This window comes from Fukomys damarensis, unplaced genomic scaffold (assembly GCF_012274545.1).
Source record: "Fukomys damarensis isolate Sample0158 unplaced genomic scaffold, DMR_v1.0_HiC HiC_scaffold_36, whole genome shotgun sequence".
Lineage (NCBI taxonomy): Eukaryota > Metazoa > Chordata > Mammalia > Rodentia > Bathyergidae > Fukomys > Fukomys damarensis.
The window spans coordinates 49,357,966-49,377,581 of record NW_022900948.1 but is presented as its reverse complement, the minus strand read 5'-3'; the positions used below and the strand labels follow the sequence as shown (position 1 = coordinate 49,377,581).

The following is a 19,616-nucleotide window of genomic DNA, read 5'->3' as shown; positions in this document are numbered from 1 at the left end:
CTGCCCACCCCGCGGCACCTCCTTGTCTCTGGAGCCCCAGCCACTCAGCTCTCTGCCAGCTTCCTGGGCCTCTTGTCCGGGGATCTCTGCCCTCCCTGCCCAGAGCCCAGCCCCACCCGAAGCAGTGCCACGGCACATCTCCACTTGGCTCTGAGAGAGGAGGCACAGGGGCTGGCACAGGATGCTGGACTACCGCTCAGGAAAGGCCCAGGGCCCCACGCGGGGCAGCCCTGATCCATGAGGCCGGTAGAGGGATTGCTCACTGTGGCAGTGCGAGAGGTTTTCTGAAGTGCATCTTGGGTGAGCAGTGCTCAGGGGAGTTCTGCTCGTGGGAAGGAATTCGCTGTATCTTCTTATTTTCACTAGCTGATTAGAAGAAGGAAACCGAGATTGTGGAAGGCGGGAGGCTGCTGTTGTCTCTCCCCCACCAATCAGGGAAGCTGGGGAAGCAACTCCAGGGTGCTGGGTGCTTCAAATCCGGTTTCAGCCGGTTTGTTTTTCCCCAGTGCCCTTCTGGCCTCTGGCCGGCCCCTCCCCTGGAGCCCACTTGTGAGAGTCCCAGCTTGCCATGTGGCCCCAGACATGGGGGCCTCCTGCTGTCTGGGTGCTTGGCTCCCCTCCACCCCAGCCTCCATCCAAGCCCCGGTGCTCTGGGTCCCCCTTTTCTGCTTGATTTTCTACTGACTAGCCTTCTTGGTTCGTGCGTGTGCATCCTGGCGCTGACGCAGGAGCTGCGTGAGGGCCGGGTCTGCACGTGCGCACAGGGATGAGTGGGTCGAGGTAGAAAGGGGAAAGTGGAGCTCTGCTCCGCCCAGCTTGCTCTACTGAGCCACGTGAGCTTTTCTGGGGTTCTGAGTGCTGAGATGGGGGACACCACCCTTTGCTTTCAAAGTGCTGGGACTGTTGTGTCTGGAGTGAGTTCCTTACAGGTAGCATATAATTGAGTTGTATTTTTGTCATCCTTAATAGTAATCACTATCTTCCATCCGTTTAGACCATTTATACCTAATATAATTATTCTGTTAGGATTCATCTCTGCCATTTTATTTTTTTCTGTTCTCCCACCAAAAAACCCAATATTACCCTGTTTTCCTATCTTTTTGGGGGGTTGCCTGACCGTTTATTTTATTTTATTTTTTTGTGATGTTGGGGCTTGCACTGAGCTGTAGTTGTAGCTCTTTGTTTGTTTTGTTTTGTTTTGTTTTGTTTGAGACAGGATCTCACTAACTTGCTAAGTGGTCTAGACTTGTCTTGAACTTGCCATCCTCCTGCCTCAGCCTCTAAGAGCTAGGATTATAGGAGTGCATCACTATACCTTGGCCTGTTTGAGCACCTCACATTTATTTTTCAACTGTGGTTTCCCCTATCTCTTCCTGGAAGATCTTCAGTGGCCCCATTAGGGACCCCGGGACTCACACTGATCCTTATGTGTTGGCCCAGTACTGTTCTCTTGGGAGAGGTGAGACGCTGTCCTTGCACAGGTCCACACTCTTCCCCTTGCCAGGTCTGTCTTAAAAGCAGCCTTTACATGTGTTGGGAACCCTGCTAAGTGTTGGCCTGTCTTTCAGCTGTTAAGTCACAAGGCAAAGCACCCGTGCTGCTCACCTGGACGGCTCCTGTCTCTTGCTCTTCTCTGTTCTTGGTCTTGGGGCTCCTCCTGGAACCCTTCCCTTTCCACCTGAAGCGCCTTTGTTAGCAGTTCTTTTTGTCTTTGTCTGAGAGTGTCTTCACCTTTGCCCTGAAAGTAAAGGTTGTCTTTACTGGGTATAGAATTCTAGTTTGATACCTCTTATAGTTCAGCACTTTAAAAGTTTTGGGCTCTCCCTTATAGAAACTCAGGTAAAGTGGAGCCTCCGTGATTAAAAAATTTAGAATCCAAGATCTGAACTTTTGTATGTCGGGTAGGTACTGAAAATGTTTTTAATTTCAGATTTTAAAATTAGGGCAGCTCAACCAATAGTCTACACAAATGTTCCAAAATCTGAAGCACTTTGGGTCCTAAGCATTTCACATAAAGAAGGCTCATCTTGTCTTTAAATTCTTCACAGATAGCTAATTTGTTGTTTGTTTCTGGCTGAATTCAAGACTTTTTTTTTGTCTTTAGTTTTTAGAAATTTGATTTTGAAATGTCTGGGCAAAAGATATTTGGATTTATCTTATTTAGGGTTTGCTCATTTTATTTTATTTTTTGATACCAGGGATCGAACTTGGGTCCTTATGCTTGCGAGGCAGGTGGCAAAGACCTCTGAGCTAAATCCCTGACCCTTGCTCATTTTAAATCTATAGTTTTATATCTTTTACCAAATTTGAGAAATTTTTAACCACATTTCTTCAAATATTCTTTCAACCTTGAATTCATTCTCTACTTCTGGAAATATAATGACACCAATTCTAGGCCTTTATTATTGTCTCAAAGGTCTCTGGGGCACTGTTCATATTTTTTGCATCTTTTTTCTCTCTGATGTTCAGATAGAATAGTCTCTTTTGATCTGTCTTCAATATTACTTTCTTCTTTCCTCTGTCACCTTGATTCTGCTATCAAGCCTATCCAGGAAGATTTTTTTTCAGTTACTGAATTTTGGTTCCCCTTTGTATCTCTGTGAAGATGTTCTGCTTTTGGGTTTGTTTTTAGGTATGTTCACAATTACTGGTTCTAGTTGGTTATAGAAGCTACCTCATGGTCCAGGTGAAATAGTTCCAAGCCTTGTGATTGTCATCACTGTCTGGATTAGCATTTCTTGCTCTAGTTAAGGCGTCCTGCTCTTGGCGCTCTGGCCATTTGGGTCGTGCTGACACTGAGTTCTAGGCTCCCATTCACACTGTGGCTGTTCAGGCCATCACCGTGCAGTCACACCCCCTGTCCTGCCCACTTCTGTGGACCGGGTTGCCAATGACCTCAAGGTCTTGCACTGCCTGCCCTGCCTGTGCATTCCCAGGGCCAGGGTGGAAGCGCTGGTTCTGCACTATTCCTTTCTCAGAGCCTCTGCAGAGCTTCTGCACATAAGTCTGATGTATCCCTTTCTCTACCTCCTGCCTCTGGTTGGGCAGTGCCCTCTTTGTGCTACAGGATTAGGGTCAGGGTTAGGAGCCACAGTGACTTGATTATGCTGGGCTCACAGGGGAGGACACTACAGAGGGGAATAGGCCACAGGAGTCCCAGGCAGAAAGGAACTTGGCAATGGCAGAGCCTGGCAGGTGTGACAAGGTTGTGCCCTCGGCTACCAACGTGGAGGAAGGTGTGCTTCAAAAAGGGACTTTGGTGATGGGAGTAATTTGTGGCAGGGCCCTCAGGTGAGGCTGATGAACCAGGGCCCAGGTGTATGCTCCTTGAGGATATGCCAGTTGTGGGCCCTCCACCCATGTGGAAGCTCGGGTGAAGGTCTGGGCTGTTGGAGGAGCCCCTGCAGCACTACCCCCAGGCAGTTCTGCTGGTATCTCCCTGTCTACCCTGACCCCAGCACAGCCTTTTGGGAGTTGTTCACACCTCCACTGGCTCCGGACACCAAGTGCACTCTGCCAGTCCTTAGCCTGTGCTGTTTCTAGAGTGTGTGGTAGAAAACTGCAGGGATCTGGGTCATGTGAGGAGCCCTCTCACCTGGCAGAAGGTTTTACCTGAGTTCATTGAGTCACCAAGCTCCAGAGGGCAGAGCGGGTCCCTCCTAGCCAGCTCCATGTGTGCCCAGGGCCAACCACCCATTGGAAGGATGTGGGAGTTGCTCTGGTCAAGGCAGGGCTGTCCCATGGATGCCCAGCCAATGCCTACCCTGTGTTCTGCAGGTTACCAGCTTGGCCTCTGTGAGGCAGGAAGCAAGTGGGACACAGGAAACACGGCTGGAAACCTGTCCACAGTGGCAGTGATGCCTGTGTCTGAGGATGTACCGCTCACCGCCTTTGCCCTGGAGCTGCAGCATGCACTCAGAGCCATCGGTGAGTCTGCCTGGCCCTGGCCAGCATCTGCACCCTGGGGTGAGGTCCCAGCTCTACTCTGGCAGATTGTGAGTATGCTCAGCCTGGGCAATTCAGTGAGACCCTATCTCAAAAAAATAAAAGAAGAGCTGGGGCAGTAGCACAATGCAAAGGCCTTTGGTTCAATTCCCAGTACTTCAAAAGAGAAAAAAGAAATGTTCCACAGGTAGAAACATTTAAGATAGAGGAAGGCTGAGCACTGACCCAGGACACCATCCCTGCCCCTCAGCACGATCCCTGGGATGCCATCCCTGACCTTCATCCCTGTCCCTGAGGACCCTGCCTTTGCTCTTGAGCCTGCCTGGGGGCGTATGTCAGCTGTCTTACTTCCTAGAAGACACACTAGCAGCTATGGTGGGTAGCTGGCCCTCAGAAGGACAGCACCCTCGTGGGGATCAGGTTGTTGGGTAGCAGAGGGTCGTGGTGAATCTACTCCTGGGCTAGTGGGTCCATCCTGGTTTGAATCTGGAATGGGCCGTCCATCAAGAAGAAGCAAATTCCAGTGCTCCACTTGTACCATATGGCATGAAAAGGGAGCCAGGCAGTGGATAGCCTCTTGGGACTGGCCTTCCTGTCATTGCGGAGTGTCCCTCTATGGGTGTTGCCATTCGTCCAGCCACTGTCCTTTGGGGTGGGGGTGACTTCCAGTCTGAGGTACTGCAAAGAAAACTACTCTGATCTTTTGTGTCCTGGATATTTGTGTGCACAGAAGTTTTCCTTTCTCTGGGATCAATGCCCAGGAGTATGGTAAGTGTGGGAAAAGTGTGTTCCATTTTACGGGGAAGTGCCTACCTTTGTGCATCGTACCAGCCATGTATGAGGGGACCAGTTTCTTCGCGTCTTTGCCAGCACTTTGTGTTGTCAGTACTTCTTAGTTTAGGTGTCCTGACAGATGTAAGGGGTGGCACATTTCTAATTAGTATTCCCAGCCCTCCTTCACGTCTCCAGTGCTAGTGACGGTGAACATCTTTTCATGTACTTGCTGTCTTTGTACATTCTCTTTAGTGAAATGTATTTATATCTTTTGTTCACTTTCTTTTTTGTTTTCAGTGCTGGAGATGAACATGCTGGGCAAGTGCTCTATAATGAAGCAATGCCTTTAGCCCCTTCTGCTCATTTTTCTGGTTGGGCTGTTTGCATTCTTATTCTGCAGATTGGTGTATGTGAGTGATCAGTCTGTGTGTGTGTACAGAGAGACAACTTTTTTTCTCTTTTAGTAGACATAGTTGCTTTGGTGTTAGGTGCATAGCAAAATGGAGAGGAATGTACAGAGATGTGCCGTTTACTCCCTGCCTTGCTTCCTGTACAGCCTCCCTACTACTCATGATCCCTAGGGAGCATCTGTGACCATCAAGAACCCCTGACACATCAGGGCTGCGTGTGGAGCTTTGCCCCAGTGACTCTGTGGACTTGAACAGTTGGGTAGCAACGTGTGTCCTCCATTCCTGTGTCCTATGGACTAGGTTCACTGCCCTGTACTTCCTCTGTGCTCTGTTCATCACCCCCCAAAAAATACTGGTGACCACTGATCTTTTTTCATTGTCTCCCTAGCTTACTTTTCACAGAAAATGTCATGTAATTGTGATTCTACAGTATGTAGTCTTTTAGATTGGCTTCTTTCGTTTAGTAATATGCATTTAAATTCCCTCCATGTTCTGTGTCTGTGTTATTAGAGATTGAACTCAGGGTCTTCACACTGAGCAGCATCCCCAGCCCTATTTATTTTTTGTTTGTTTATTTGGAGGCAGGGTTTCAGTAAATCTCTGTGCTGTCCAGGCTGGGCTTAAACTTGTGATCTTCCTGCCTCAGCCTCCCATAGTGCTGGAATTACAGGTGTATGCTACTATGCTGGCTCCTCCATGTTGTTGTTTTGTTTGTTTGTTTTATTTTAAATTTTTATGGTATTAGGAGTTGAACCCAGGACCTCACACTGAGCTATAAACCCAGCCCATTTTTAGTTTAATTTTTATTTTTTTTAAGGCAGAGTCTTGCTCAGGTGCCCAGGTTGGGTCCAAACTTGCAATCCTTCTAGTTCAGCCTTCCAGAATGTTGGGACTTCAGGGATATATCACTTTACCTGGCTTCCTTTTTTTTTGTTTTATTTTTTTGTTTTTTTGGTACCAGGGATTGAACTCATGACCTTGCATTTGGAAGGCAGGTGTGGTGCCACTGAGCTAAATCCCCAGCCCTCATTCATGTCTTTTGATTCCTCAAGAACTCCCTTCTTTTTAGCGCTGAATAATATTCCTTGTCTTGATGGACGCAGTATTTATCCACTCACCTCCTGAAGGACGTCTTGGTTGACCCCAGGTTTTGAGTAAACTGTGAATAAAGCTGTCATAGACATCTGAGTACAAGCGTCTGTGTGGACACAAGGTTCCAGCTCTGCTGGGTACATAAACGCCGAGTGCCGCTGCTGGGTCCTGTGGTGAGAGTGTGTGCAGGTTCTGAGGAGCGCGGCAGGCCACGTGCCATTCCCACCACGGGGCTGAGAGCTCCTCATCACCTCCTCCTGTCGCCTGCGCTGCGGTCCTGTGCACTGGGGCCTTTCTGAGATGCAAATGGCAGCTTCTCACTGTTCTAACTTGCCTTTCTCTCATGACCATGGAGTGCTTTTCCAGAAGTTTATTTCCTGTCTGTACATCTACTTTGGTTAGGTGTCTTTGCATATTGTTGGCCCACTTTGTAACTGAAGTGTTTTCTTGTAGTTGAAAGTTTAGTAACAATCTCTGCCAGCTCTGTCTTTTGCAGATTCTTTCTCCTGTCTGTGTTCTGTCCTCTTAGTTCCTTGGCAGTGTCTGTTGCAGAGTGGTTGTTACACAGTGCAAGTACAGCTTCTAAGTTATTTGTATTTTGGATCACACCTTAGGCAACGTTTTCAAAGTCATCACCAAACATGAGGTCATCTGGATTTTCTCCTCCACGCCTTCCATCCTCTGGGAGTTTCATGGTTCTGTGTTTGCACTGGTCTTGTGCATGAGATCTGTGCAGCAGCTTTACAGCCAGAGCAGTGTCTGCCCGGCCATCCTGCATGTGGGTATCCTCCCCTTCTGCCATCATAGCACCTTAGCTCTTTTGTCAGATCAGCTGCCTGCATTTATATGGTCTCTTTCTGGTATGGTTTGATTTCTTATTTTTTAATCTGCCTTTAGACAAACAGAAGTTCTTAATTGTATTGTAGGTCATTTTTCTCTCATATGGTTACTGCTTTTGTGTTTTATTGAGGAAATCTCATCCTACCCTCAACCTTGTTGTATCAGGCATGATGTGCGTGCCTGTGATCTGGGAGGCTAAGCTAGGAGTATTACAAATTCAAGACCAGCCTGGGCAATTTAATAGTTAATACTTTATTGAGATCCTGCCTCAAAAAAAATTTATTTATTTTTATTTATTTATTTATGTATTTATTTTTGGTACCAGGGATTGAACTCCAGTCCTTGCACTTGCAAGACAGGCCACCGAACTGCTGAGCTAAAAAAAAAAAAAAAAAACAACCAAAAAAAACCCTACAAAACTTTGTTGTTTTAATCTTTCCTTTTAAATTTGCCCTCTCCCTGGGATTGATTTTGGTCCTGGTGTAAGGCAGAAGTAACAGAGCAAATTTGTGTGCTCTGGTCACCCCCTCATCTGGCCTAAGAGGCCGGAAACAAAGCAGGTTCATCACTTGCAGGTGGCGGAATGGGACAGTGGGAGTCAAGGATTCACTGGCTGTGGGTCCCGAGGGGTCAGGAAAACTGCTCTGGCCATGAAAAGCAGCAGGATGGGTCTCATGCACCCTGGCTAAAGTGCCAGAGGATGCCCTTATTCCAGAGTCAGGAGGGAACCTGCATCTCTGCTGCTTCTCTGCCTTGGTGCTACACTCCCTGGTATCCCATGGCAATTCTTAGGAATCACAATGAGACAGGCAGAAGCGGGTGAGCTCAAAGCCTCCAGGAGACCTGTCCTACTCTGTCCTGTTCACAGACTCTCCCTCACAGGGGCCACACCACCCACTGGGCTGCTGTATCCCCTTTGCCTCAAGGCAGGTGGATGCCTCTGTGGGCCACTTCTCACAGAGGGCATTTCTGCTCAGTAGAGCTCTGGGCCGAGACGCATTTTCTTCTAGCACAGATGGAGCATCCACTCTTCTTTTGGTACCCAGATATTTAGAAAAGAAGCTGTTTGGCAGCCTGGCCAGTGGTGCTGTCCACGCCAGAGCAGACTGGGGCTATGGCCTGCATATTCACCTCCCACAGAGCTGGAGATAGCAGAGCCCCCATTCTTTGGAAGACTCAACTGCAGCAGGCCGGGGCCTCTCTCAGCTTGGCCCTGTAGCACTGTGTCCCCCAAGAGGAAGAACTCTGTCTCCACACAAAGAACCAGGTCCTTGGGGCAACTCCTCCCAGGAGAGAGTGGTCAGAACTGTCCTGGTCAGCAGGGCCTGAGGCCTGGGCAAGAGAACCCAAGTATTGCCTTGGGAGCTCCACGATTCCCTGGCTGCCCTGCCTGGGACCCTCCAAATCTAAGCAGGGGGCCTAGAGCAGTAGTATTCAACTTAGGGGCAGGTGAAGCCTAGCCTGGGTTCCCTGTAGCCAGATGAGGCCTGGCTCCAGAGCCTCCTGGAGTGGAGAGGTGGAGAAGATGAATTGTGTACCTTGCGTAATCTTCCAGCCTGGGAAGGTGCCAGGAATACAGTGTTCTATAGCCACTGACTGGAGCTCTCATCCCAGTCTGCAGGCCAGGAGTGCTTTCCCTGTGGGACTTGGAGCCCAAAGCCTCCTGGGGTGGGGCTGCTTCTGCAGTTTAACTCAAAGCTGTGACAGCCACGTGCCAGTGACCCTTCCAGCAGTCAGGGCACCCTTACTCTGTTGTCTCTAAGAAATACGCTGCCAGTTAAACTGTGTTACAATTGCTGGAAGCATGTAATCCTAGCACTTGGGATGCTAAGGCACAGGAGGATTGCTTAAGCCTACAAGTTCAGGGCCAGCTTGGGCAGCACAGTGAGACTTTGTGATCTCTTATTGCTTAACTCTTAACTGCACACTGTGGGTAAAGCTTGTTGAGATGATCAGACCTTCCTGTACCATATCAGGGTAAACAGGCTGCCGAGGTCCTGCGGCTTTCCCACACCCAGCACTGAGATCCTGGTCCTTTCCCAATGCAGTGACCGCAGCCGTGGCTCCATGAGGGCCAGTACCACTCTCTTTCTGTCTGTTCCCTTCACTGCTGCTGGCCTTTCCTGGAATCCTGGTGCTGGCTCTGGTCACAGATGATAGAGTACTAATGTGGGAGACACCAGATGTGGGAAGAATTCATCCCACCTGCCAGCTGGGTGACTAGGTTCGAGCCAGGCAGCCCCCAACTCGGGATGTGGGGAGATGCACCACCTTGTTTTCCCACCTGTGTACACATGGTCTCCCTGACAGCAGGACGAAGCAAAGTTCAGGCAAGTGGAGAGGTGGCAGCCCAGGCCTGCACTTCCCACAGCAGTACCCTTCAGGGTCCCCTTACCTGTCCTCAGAGGTGACTGAGGGCTGTGTTCTTAGGCCCTGTCCTGCTGCTGACAAGTGACAACATCAGACAGCACCTTGGCTCTGCAGCTCTGGACAGGTACGCCAGCTCCAGCCCCACTGGTCCCCATAGAGAGCAGCCTCCTCCTTGCTGGTCTAGGCACAGCCTGGAGGTACACGCTGCTGTCCCTGTTCCCCGGCACCTGCACTCCCCAGTTGCACGGTGCTCAGCACATGTGTGGGCCCTGTCGGGCTGCCCCCCGTCCCTACCCTCTCACAGCCCCACAGAGCACCCCAGCCCCTGTGCCTGGCCACACCAGTGCTTGGTTCGCAGACTTGGGCCAGGGGTGGGGTGGGGGAAAGGAAGGTGGGGTATTAGCTGTTCTCACCCTATGCTGCCTCTGCAGCATCCACGAGTACCGGTTATCCAGCTGGCTGGGGCAGCAGGAGGACATCCATCGGATTGTGCTCTACCAAGCAGACAGCACACTTACCCCTTGGACCCAGCGCTGCATCCGGCAGGCCGACTGCATCCTCATTGTGGGCCTTGGCGAGCAGGAGCCTACAGTGGGTGAGGTGAGGGATGCTCTCCCCACAGCCCAGTTTTTCTTTTCTGGATAAAACATTTTAAGAACTCAGAAGTGGGCCGGGGTTCCCACCACCCCTATGTTAGAGACATCCACTGTGCTCTTCTCCAGTGACTTTAGCACAAAACCCAGTAGGGGCCCTGCCCCAGGGACCGGGAGCCACTGTCTGCCTCACACTGCACAGCAGGTGTGTGACACGCTCGCGGTCAGGTCTGAGGCTTGGTAGCAATAGTGCCCTACTTTACACATCCTGAATTTTCTTTTTCCTCAGCATGTAGGACTGTGAGCCTTGTCCACATTGCTTCACTCCTCTTGTAGCTCGCTGTCTGCCTCCCCTGTGATGCCCCACCACCGGCTCATGCTTTCTTGGTATTAGGGTAGGAGGTTGTCACTGCAGCAGGCGAAGTGCAGGCTGCCCTCAGGAAGCCCACAAGCTGCATCCCTAGGATGCATTCAGATTTGAGGTCCAGGTGGTCTTCGAGGTGTGGGCTGTTGTAGTCCCCTTAGGCAAAGCAACAGGCTTCACACCTTCCCAAGTTTGTGTTGAGTGGCACCTCGTCACCCATTTCCTCCCTGCTCTGCTCTCTCCCCAAGCTTCTGCTTGATCTGTCTCATTCTGGGACAGCTAAAATTTCCTCCTTGTAATATTTGCTCCTATTCAACAGGAAGTGATCCTCCTGGTAAGGGTGAGAGCCTACAAAACACATCGTGCAGAGGTCACAGTGGGTGTGTATGAGGCAGCATTGGGAACAGACAAAAGAGGTGTCCCTGTTCTTGTACCCAGCTCCTCTGTGGCCATGCTGACTTCCTGGTACACACAACCTGGCAAGTCCTGTGGTCAGAGCTTGGGTAGCCTCCAGTCAGGCCATGCTATGGCCCAGTCATTCACAGAAGCAGGAGCCACTTTCTGGTCCTGCCTGTGGCCTGTCTGTCCTGTGGGGCCAGCTGGCAGGCATCTCCAGATTAACTCCATCCAGCTGTGGGCCCTCAGTCTTGCCTGGTAGCTGACAGCCCTGCTCCCCACAGCTGGAGCGAATGCTGGAGAGCACAGCCATGCGTGCCCAGAAACAGCTGATCCTGCTGCACAGGGCTGAGGGCCCAGCACCAGCCCGTACTGTGGAGTGGCTCAACATGCGGAGCTGGTGCTCAGGCCACCTGCACCTCTGCTGTCCACGGCGCATCTTCTCCAGGAGGAGCTTGCCCAAGCTGGTAAGGCTTGGGAGGCCAGTAGGACCCCCAACCTCTTACCCATCCTGTGCCTGCCATCCAGACATCTTCCTCCACTCCCTGACTGTCCCACCTGCAGGCTGTGGGTGCTGTTTGGGAGGCATCTCTGCCTGAACTCTGGCTAGGAATCCATGTTTGTCTGACCTTGATTTTGGGGCTCCTGGGCTGCCACATACATGATACTGTGCCCTGCATATAGGAGGTACAGTGGAGGCCCAGCACAGGGGCCGGCAGTGTCCTGGGGACCAGGAAAGCCAGCAAAGTAAAGCCAGAGCCTGGGCCTGAAAGTCTCCCATTCAGTGAAGGGCCTGCAGAGCCAGAGTGGTCAGATAGAAGCAGACAGGAGTCCGTGGGCACTGAGGTACCTCTTCCACAAGGCGTCCCCAGCCCACTCAGCCCTTGCTTAGGCTCCTATGCCCCCCAAGGCCCAGCACTGTCTGCTAAAAGGGCCAGTGGGGTTCTTCCCAGGACAGTCGAGATAGCTTCTTGGTTAGCGATGGCCCAGCCCTGGCCCCAAGGTCCCAACAGGGTCATGTCCTGCAGAGGACATTGGATGTAGACTGGAGGAAGCCCAAGTACACAGGTCTTGGCTAGGGTCCTTCGAGCCCTTTCCCCTGCTGCCCTCTCAGATGGAGATGTATGAGCGCGTCTTCCAGCGGCTTCCAGACCGTCACTCAGACTTCTCGCGCCTGGCACGTGTGCTAACGGGCAACGCTGTTGCCTTGGTGCTTGGAGGAGGGGGAGCAAGGTGAGCCCTGTGAGTGCTGTGCTGGGTACCAGGAGGAGAGGGGTGTCACGCCACATACAGAAGACTCAGATAGTGGTGACCTCTGCCATCCCCAGGAGAGTCTATACATGCACTCAGCAGGCCAGGTTCCTTCACTGCCAGTTCAGGAGGAGACACTGTATCGTGTGCTGATTGTTCTTGCTTAGACGTGTTTGCGTGCATGTGAGCCGCTGTGTCTCCTCCTCTGAACCTGCACCCTTGTCCTTCACCAGTGTCTCCACTGTGCTCCTGGTGAGTTTCTTTCCATTTTCATATGTGGTCTATAGAGTAAGAAGTTGGTCTGCCGTAGGTGAGCTAGCAAAGCAGTCTTTAGTTCTTTGGACTGTGGGCTCCTTAAAGGACTTTTTTAACTTTTGAGACAGGGTCTTGCTGTGTAGGTTAGACTGGCTTTGAACTTAGTATATAGCCCAGGCTGGCCACGAACTTGCAGCAGTTCTCCTGCCTCAGCCTCCTGAATGCTGAAATTATAGGTGTGCACTACCACGTCCAGCTGCCTTAAAGAACTTTTAATCCCAAGAATTCCTGCAGCCCAGCAAGTGACTTCCTTGGTGACACAGGTGTGGTGGGGGTACATCTGTGCTGGGGAAGGAGGGCAGCCGTGGGCTTCCTGCTCTGGTGGAAGATCTCAGAGCAGCCCGGCCAGGTAGGAAGGTTCTCCTTTCACTCCTCATCTCTGAGTCCTCGCTCTGCCCAGCACTGCATCACCACATCTTGGAGTCCCAGAATTTGCGGGAGTTGAGACTTGCCTGTGCCCTGCTCCCACCTGAATACAGGCGGAAAGGATGGGGTGGTTGTCAGGCCGGAGAGAGCCCAGGTCCCTTCCGTGAGTCTGGACAGCAAGGCCTTGCACGGGTTGGGCCCAGGCTTCTGGCCTGGCTTGCAGGGATTTTAGTCAGAGTGCACTCAGGAGCTCTTAGAAGCTGGCTGCCAGCCCCCGGCATCACTAGCCTAGAGTCCCAGAAACAACCCCTTTGGCTCCCTCCCTGGTTCTGCTCTGACGCCGCAGTGGTGACCCCGGGCTTCCCACGTGCGGGCAGGTGTTCACTGCTGGGCCACAGCCTTGCCGTCATCTTCTCTTCTGTTTTTTCTCTCAGTCTGAAGATGTTTTTCTTTATCTTGGGTCTTCAGTAATGCAGGGATGATTTTTTTTAATAGTTTATTTTCTACCCATTTATTATTGGTCTTTCTACTTGATTTTTTTGTTTTGTTTTGAGACAATCTCCAGGCAGGCCCTGAACTCACTATGTGGCCTAGCCTGGCCTCAAACTCTCAGTGATCCTCCTGCCCCAGCCTCCCAAGTGCTGGGATTACAGGCATGTGCCATTATGCCTGTCAGGAGTGGTTTCATTTTGGTTCCTTCTTAGTTTGTTTTTTTTTTTTTTTTTTGAGACAGGGTCGCACTGTGTAGTTGAGACTGATCTGGAACTCACTGTGTAGCCCAGGTTGGTCTCCAATTTACAGTGATCCTCCTGCCTCAGCCTCCCGAGTGCTGGGATTACAGGCATGTGCCACCACAGCAGCTCTTTATCTACTTTGGAAAAGAGTATTTTACATATTCTATTCTTTTGGTGCTTTTGGCCCATCAAGTATCTTTTCCTGACTTCTTTTAATGTTTCATCATCTCAGGGTTTTTGAGGTGTTCACTAGGACTCCTGGGGAGGGGTCACCTCTCTTTCCCCTGTGCCCAGCTGAGCCTGCAAGTCTTGTGCTCCTCCGCCTCGCTGCAGTCAGCAAATACTTGTAGGTTGAAGATGCTGGGTGGGCTCTGCGTGTGACCGCTCCTCCCATTTCCCCGTCTCAGCCCCCTGATCTCCTCAGCACCTCCAGAGAGACGGATTGGTTGACCAGCTTAATCTGTTTATCTACGTAGCCTGTGTGAGGTGCTGGGGATGGAATCCAGGGCCCCTACACGTGCTAGGCAAGTGCTCACCCACCAAGCTGCGCTGCAGCCCAGGACAGATTTGAAATCACATGCACACTCCCTTTGTGAGCAGCACCTTTGCCCCTCTGTGCCCTGCTCAGGAGTCAGGAACTATAGAGGAATGGTGGGCTGCGGTGGGGTAGGGCCCAGGGCAGGCCCTGGTGACACACTTCTTCTCTGTGTCCTGGCTCTGTGAAGAGGCTGTGCCCAGGTAGGCATCCTCCGGGCCCTGGCAGAGTGTGGCATCCCTGTGGACATGGTCGGAGGCACATCCATTGGGGCCTTCATGGGTGCCCTGTACGCTGAGGAGCGGAACTACTGCCAGATGCGGATCCGAGCCAAGCAGTGGGCCGAGGTGAGCAGCAGCCTGCACCCTCCAAGGGCCTGGTCTCAGGGAGACAGACCTGTAGATCTCAGAGTGGGGCCAGAGAAGGAAGCGTGAAGGGGTCAGTGTCACCCAGTGCCCACATGGGGAAGATAGCGGTCACCTGCAGTCCCTGGAAACAAGAGGTATGGTGTGCTGTGCAGGGCCCAGGGCCAGTCAGGAGCAAGAGGAGTAAGTGGCAAAGCAGGGCAGGACAGCAGCACAAGACTAGCCCTGGGGGCACTCCGCCGGCCTTGGGCACCATGGGCAGAATGCTGGCTTGGTATGAGTCAGATGAGGGAGCAGTGGTACAGGCTCTGGCTGGGCACAGAGTAGATGTAGACAGCTCTAGCCTCATCTAGAAGAAGAAGTGGGCTTGAGAACCGAAGCATCAGATGCAGGATGAAAAGAGCCACAGCACGCCTGGCTCAAGCCTTGCAGCGAGCGGCTCCCAAGGAACAGGCAGAGCCCAGTGCAGCCCTACATGGGATCAAAGACACTTTGCTCTGCTTTTTAAAATGGGAATTGGTTATCCTCCATATGGGAGCTCTCAGATGTGCTCTTTGCTGCTACTGTACCTGCCACCAGGCCCTGAGGATGCTGGCGTGCAGCCCTCTACTCTAGAAATGGCTTACCCACCTACCCTTCAGTATGGCTACCCAGGAAAGGGCCTGGGGACACATCCTGTGTCCTGATGATACAGGAGCAGTCACTAGGGTTGGCTTCTGAGAGCAGAGGCCACAGGGGACAGTGTCCAGCAGGCAGGGGAGAGCATATCGAGGGTCCAGTCCCAGGCTGGGGAGGCTGCGGGAGGTCCTCTGAGGGTCTGGTGCAGAGGACAGGGGTAGCAATGGTCAGGGTGATTTAGGTTCCTCCTGCCTTTACGAGGGTGTGCTGGGCTGTGGGACCAGCAGAGTGGCAGCCAGCACTGAGGATAGCAGTGGCTCTCTGGAGTCAGGCAGAGGTTTCCTGGGGGGTGGACTGGGCCCTGGGCAGAGTTCAGGACATCTTGGCTTGTGCTTCCTGGTTTGTCTGCAGGGAGAGCATCATTCCTTGCGACTGTATGGCCTCTGCACATCCAGTGGGGCTCTAGGCTTGTCCCTCATCGCTGTCCTGGGCCACCCCCACCCCCCAGGAGTAGTAAGGATCCTTGTTTTCTATCTCTGACCTAAGAGGTCAGGGGCTGGCCTTGAGACTGGACATGCTCAGATAAAACTAGTCACACATCCTCTGATCACAGGTGCCCGCTTCCCCCACCCCCAACCACTGTGAAAGCAGGTGTGGGAAAGAGCCCTGTGCACTAGAGCCTTACAGTAACCTTATACAGTCCTCTGTTCTCTGGAGAGGCGACTGGGGGCTCCCTGGCAATTACGCCTCAACTCTGAGGACCCCAGCCAGTGAGGAGTGGTCCTTGGGTTCTTCCAGCTGCTGACACCCCTTTCCCCCGCCACAGTGCTTGTCCTGCCTGCTGCTCCTGATTCAGTCTGGAGGCTTGGGCAGGCACAAGGGTGTTGGTGAGGCTACCCTAGTGTCAAGGAGGGACCAAGGGCCTCTGTGCCTATTCTGAGGCCCAGGCCCATGGCAGGCACTCTCTGGAGATGTCAGAGCCATAGGACGCTGCTAGACAGCTGTATCCTGCTACTGGGAGCACACACATGTGCTGTGTCCTGCACCAGGCAGGGTCCCCAACTGGGATGAGCTCTGCAGAGGCTCCTGTGTCCCCAGGACATGACATCAATGGTGAAGGCCATGCTGGACCTGACCTACCCAATCACATCCATGTTCTCAGGAGCTGGCTTCAACAGCAGTATCTGCAGCATCTTCAGAGACCAGCAGATTGAGGTGAGGACCCACAGCCATCCTTGGCTGGTGTCAGGTTCCTGGGAGTCCTCAGTACACGAGGGAGTCCTCTGAGTCCTGTCCTCCCCACAGGACCTGTGGCTCCCCTATTTTGCCATCACTACAGACATCACAGCCTCTGCCATGCGGGTCCACATGGACGGTGAGCATTCCTCCAGCTCCAGGCAGCCAAGGGCAGCCCATTGGGTCCACCGTGCCCGGGGTATGGCAGGAGCATGGCAGGAGAGTGGGTGCTTTTGCGGGGGCACCAGGGGTCTCAGGAAGGAGGAAAGCAGTATGGACAGGTCTCCAAGGGAGGCAGGGGAGGTCCCTTCATGGGCACCCAGATGGATAGGAACAGTCAGGAGCAAATATCTGGGTGGACAAAAGGGCCCTATGGGGGAGCAGAAGGAGGGATGCTTCCTTTGGGGTGAGTGCCTTCAGGGACTGGGGTCCCAGCAGTGGTCTGTCACTGGCCTGGTGCCCTCCCTGGAAAGTAGGACGTAAATGTTCTTGGGCCAACCTGTGGTCTTAGGACAAGAAGCCGTGGCAGGTGGCCAAAGGCTTCTCCCTGGCCCCTCTGACACCAGACCCTTTTGACCACCAGGCTCTCTGTGGAGGTACGTGCGTGCCAGCATGTCCCTGTCGGGCTATATGCCCCCTCTCTGTGACCCCAAGGATGGACACCTGTTAATGGATGGGGGCTACATCAACAACCTCCCAGGTGCAGTACGGGCTGGGGGAGCTGGGACAGGGACAATGGCTGCTCGGTCACTCCACTCCATGGCTGCCTGCCCAGCCGCCTCCACACCAGGAAGGCTGGGGTGGCACACGTTTTCCTTGGAGTGTGCCAAGGGAGAATGTCAGGCTGGCATCAGTTAGAAACACTCACACGCGCGCGTGCGCACACACACACACACACACACACACATTGCGCGTGTACCAAGTGTGCCTGGCATATGGCTGTCCCTGGTAGCACAGTGGTGCGCAGAGCGAAGGCCAAGTAGACAAACCAGAGCACTTAGTTCCCATCTGTGCCCACAGTTGGGGACTAACAGCCTGCAGGTATCACATGTGTTGCTACCTGTTGGACGGGTGCTCATCAGGACCCACACTTCTTGCTTCCACTGGCCTTTGGGGACAGTGAGGCAGGGCTGGGGTTCTACCCTAGTCTTGGCTCCATGCTCCCTGACCCAGGGGGTGACCAAGGCTGCTTCCTACCTAGCGGATGTGGCCAGATCCCTGGGGGCAAAGGTGGTGATCGCCATTGATGTGGGCAGCCGAGACGAGATGGACCTCACCAACTACGGCGATGCACTATCTGGGTGGTGGCTGCTGTGGAAACGCTGGAACCCCTTGGCTACAAAAGTGAAGGTAGGAGTGGTGGCAGGTGGCTGGGGTACCCCCTGTGGCTCCTGCCTGCAGTCCCCCGTGCCCTCTGTCTTGCAGAGGCCCGCAGATCACTCAGTATCCCTCCCCTGGCCCTGGGGCCAGCCCTAGGGAAAGGAAGGACTAAAAAGGCACCCAGAACTTACCCCCAGCCTGTGCTGCACCTGGGCCAGGAGATATGGGTGTATCTCAGCAGGTGTTGAACATGGCTGAGATTCAGACCCGCCTGGCCTACGTCTGCTGCGTCCGGCAGCTGGAGATGGTGAAGAACAGTGACTACTGTGAGTACTTGCGGCCCCCTATCGACAACTACCGTACCCTGGACTTCAGCAAGTTTGACGAGATCTGTGTGAGTGCCAGCCCCAGGTGTGGGGCAGCGTGGTCCCCAGCTCCCTCCTGACAGCACTGGGTATGTGTGTTTGGGGTCCTATGCCTCCTGACGGTCCTGCTGTGTGTGTAGGAAGTGGGTTACCAGCATGGGCGAACTGTGTTCGACATCTGGGTTAGGAGTGGCATTCTGGAGAAGATGCTGCAGGACCAGCAGGGGACAAACAAGAAGAAAGCCAGCACGGTGAGGTGGTGGGAATCTCCTTACAGCTCCAGAGCTGGGCTGGCAGTGACTTGTGGGTCCCATCTTACCTTCTGAGGCAGCCCATGTCGGCCAAGTGCCCAGCAGATGTGTTGTCTTTCCTATGCACTCCAGGTCCTGCCCTGCCCCAATGCCTCCTTCACGGACCTCGCTGAGATGGTGTCACGCATCGAGCCTGCCAAGGCAACTGTAGTGGATGGTGAGTTGGGCACCCAAGAGACAGCACCCCAGGCTCCTTCCCCCACCTAAGGGAGTTACTCACACTTGGACTCCGCTGGCCAGGAAGCTCGGCCAGCACTGCTGCATTCTGTCAAGCCCCAAAAGCCTCAAGTGACCCCATGGCTCCCCAGGCCAGCCAGGCCTCTCCCTTGTTCACCCCATCCCCAGTCATGCTCCATACCTGATAGGAACCTGCAGGACCACAGGTCCTCCCCACAGGGGACAGCCTATCCGCTCTTGAAGGGGGACCAGAGACTCCCAGACATCGAGCCACATATGCTGGCCAGGCACTGCAGCTCTGCTCTTGAAGGCTGCCCCATTGGGAGTTGGCAAGGAGGGTCTGCTGCTCTGTGTCTTTGTGGAAGACCCTCCAGGTGGGCAGGGCCAGGTGTGATCTGGGGCCCATGCTGCTGCGGGTAAGGGGGTCTGTGGCCGTGCTCTGCCTGAGTTTCCACAGTTCTCATCCACGAGGTTCTCTCTGTTGCTCCAGATGAATCTGACTACCAGACTGAGTATGAGGAAGAGCTGCCGGATGTCTCCAAGGACACGTATGCTGACTTCCAGAGCACCCAGATTGAGCGAGGCTCAGACTCGGTGAGCTGGAGGGCTGCTCTCAGCTGCCCCGGCCATTCTGTCTGGGGTCAGGGCCTCCTCATATGCACTCTGCTTGCAGGAGAAGGACCCCTCGCTGCAGCATCGGCACCGTGGCCAGGTGTCCCCAGAGCCATCCCAGGACTCCGTGTCCTCTGGGCTGCCTGACCAAGATGCATGGCAGCCTTTGCTCTGAGGGCGCCCAGAATCTCTCATCTCCACAGCAGACAGGGCACTGGGCAGAGGCTTTGCCTGATCCTGAGGGCCCTTTCCTGGGGCTTCTGCTTGTTCTAGGGGGCAGTGAGCTTCTCGGAGGCCAGCCTGGCCTGTCAGCACTGGCATTTGCAGGTCCCCTGAAGCCTCTGTGAGGTGCAGGAGCCCCGACTGGATGTTAATAAAGGCAGATCTGATTGTGAACGTTTCTATTTCTTGGTCAGACGAACACCAAGATGAACCTGACGACTGTAGGTCCCTGGGGGACATTTGTCTTCCGTCCTCCGAGGGAGGCAACTCCAGCCAAGGGAGGCAGGGTCTCAGGGCCTGGGTGTACTGGAGACCCCCAAAGCAGAGGGAGCCCCTGGGGCCCACAGGGTTTGTTGGAAGATGTGACAGTCTCCAGGTGGGGGCCCCCCCGCCAGCTTACAGGGC

The 19,616-nt window shown here is 53.4% G+C and overlaps 1 protein-coding gene across 1 annotated transcript in view; it reads left to right on the top strand.

The window, feature by feature from the left end:
• Pnpla7 (patatin like phospholipase domain containing 7) overlaps positions 1–19,577 on the top strand; it is a 52,916-nt gene extending 33,339 nt beyond the window's left edge. The window contains exons 21-35 of the mRNA XM_010608775.3: positions 3,778–3,927; positions 9,492–9,555; positions 9,863–10,031; positions 11,069–11,251; positions 11,899–12,017; positions 14,176–14,332; positions 16,067–16,183; positions 16,274–16,343; positions 16,788–16,904; positions 17,406–17,554; positions 17,766–17,918; positions 18,030–18,140; positions 18,273–18,357; positions 18,868–18,971; positions 19,051–19,577. Coding sequence (XP_010607077.1) covers positions 3,778–3,927; positions 9,492–9,555; positions 9,863–10,031; positions 11,069–11,251; positions 11,899–12,017; positions 14,176–14,332; positions 16,067–16,183; positions 16,274–16,343; positions 16,788–16,904; positions 17,406–17,554; positions 17,766–17,918; positions 18,030–18,140; positions 18,273–18,357; positions 18,868–18,971; positions 19,051–19,164 — 1,862 coding nt within the window. The 3' untranslated portion in view covers positions 19,165–19,577. The remainder of the gene's footprint in view (positions 1–3,777; positions 3,928–9,491; positions 9,556–9,862; positions 10,032–11,068; positions 11,252–11,898; positions 12,018–14,175; positions 14,333–16,066; positions 16,184–16,273; positions 16,344–16,787; positions 16,905–17,405; positions 17,555–17,765; positions 17,919–18,029; positions 18,141–18,272; positions 18,358–18,867; positions 18,972–19,050) is intronic.
• The last annotated feature ends 39 nt before the right edge of the window (positions 19,578–19,616 follow it).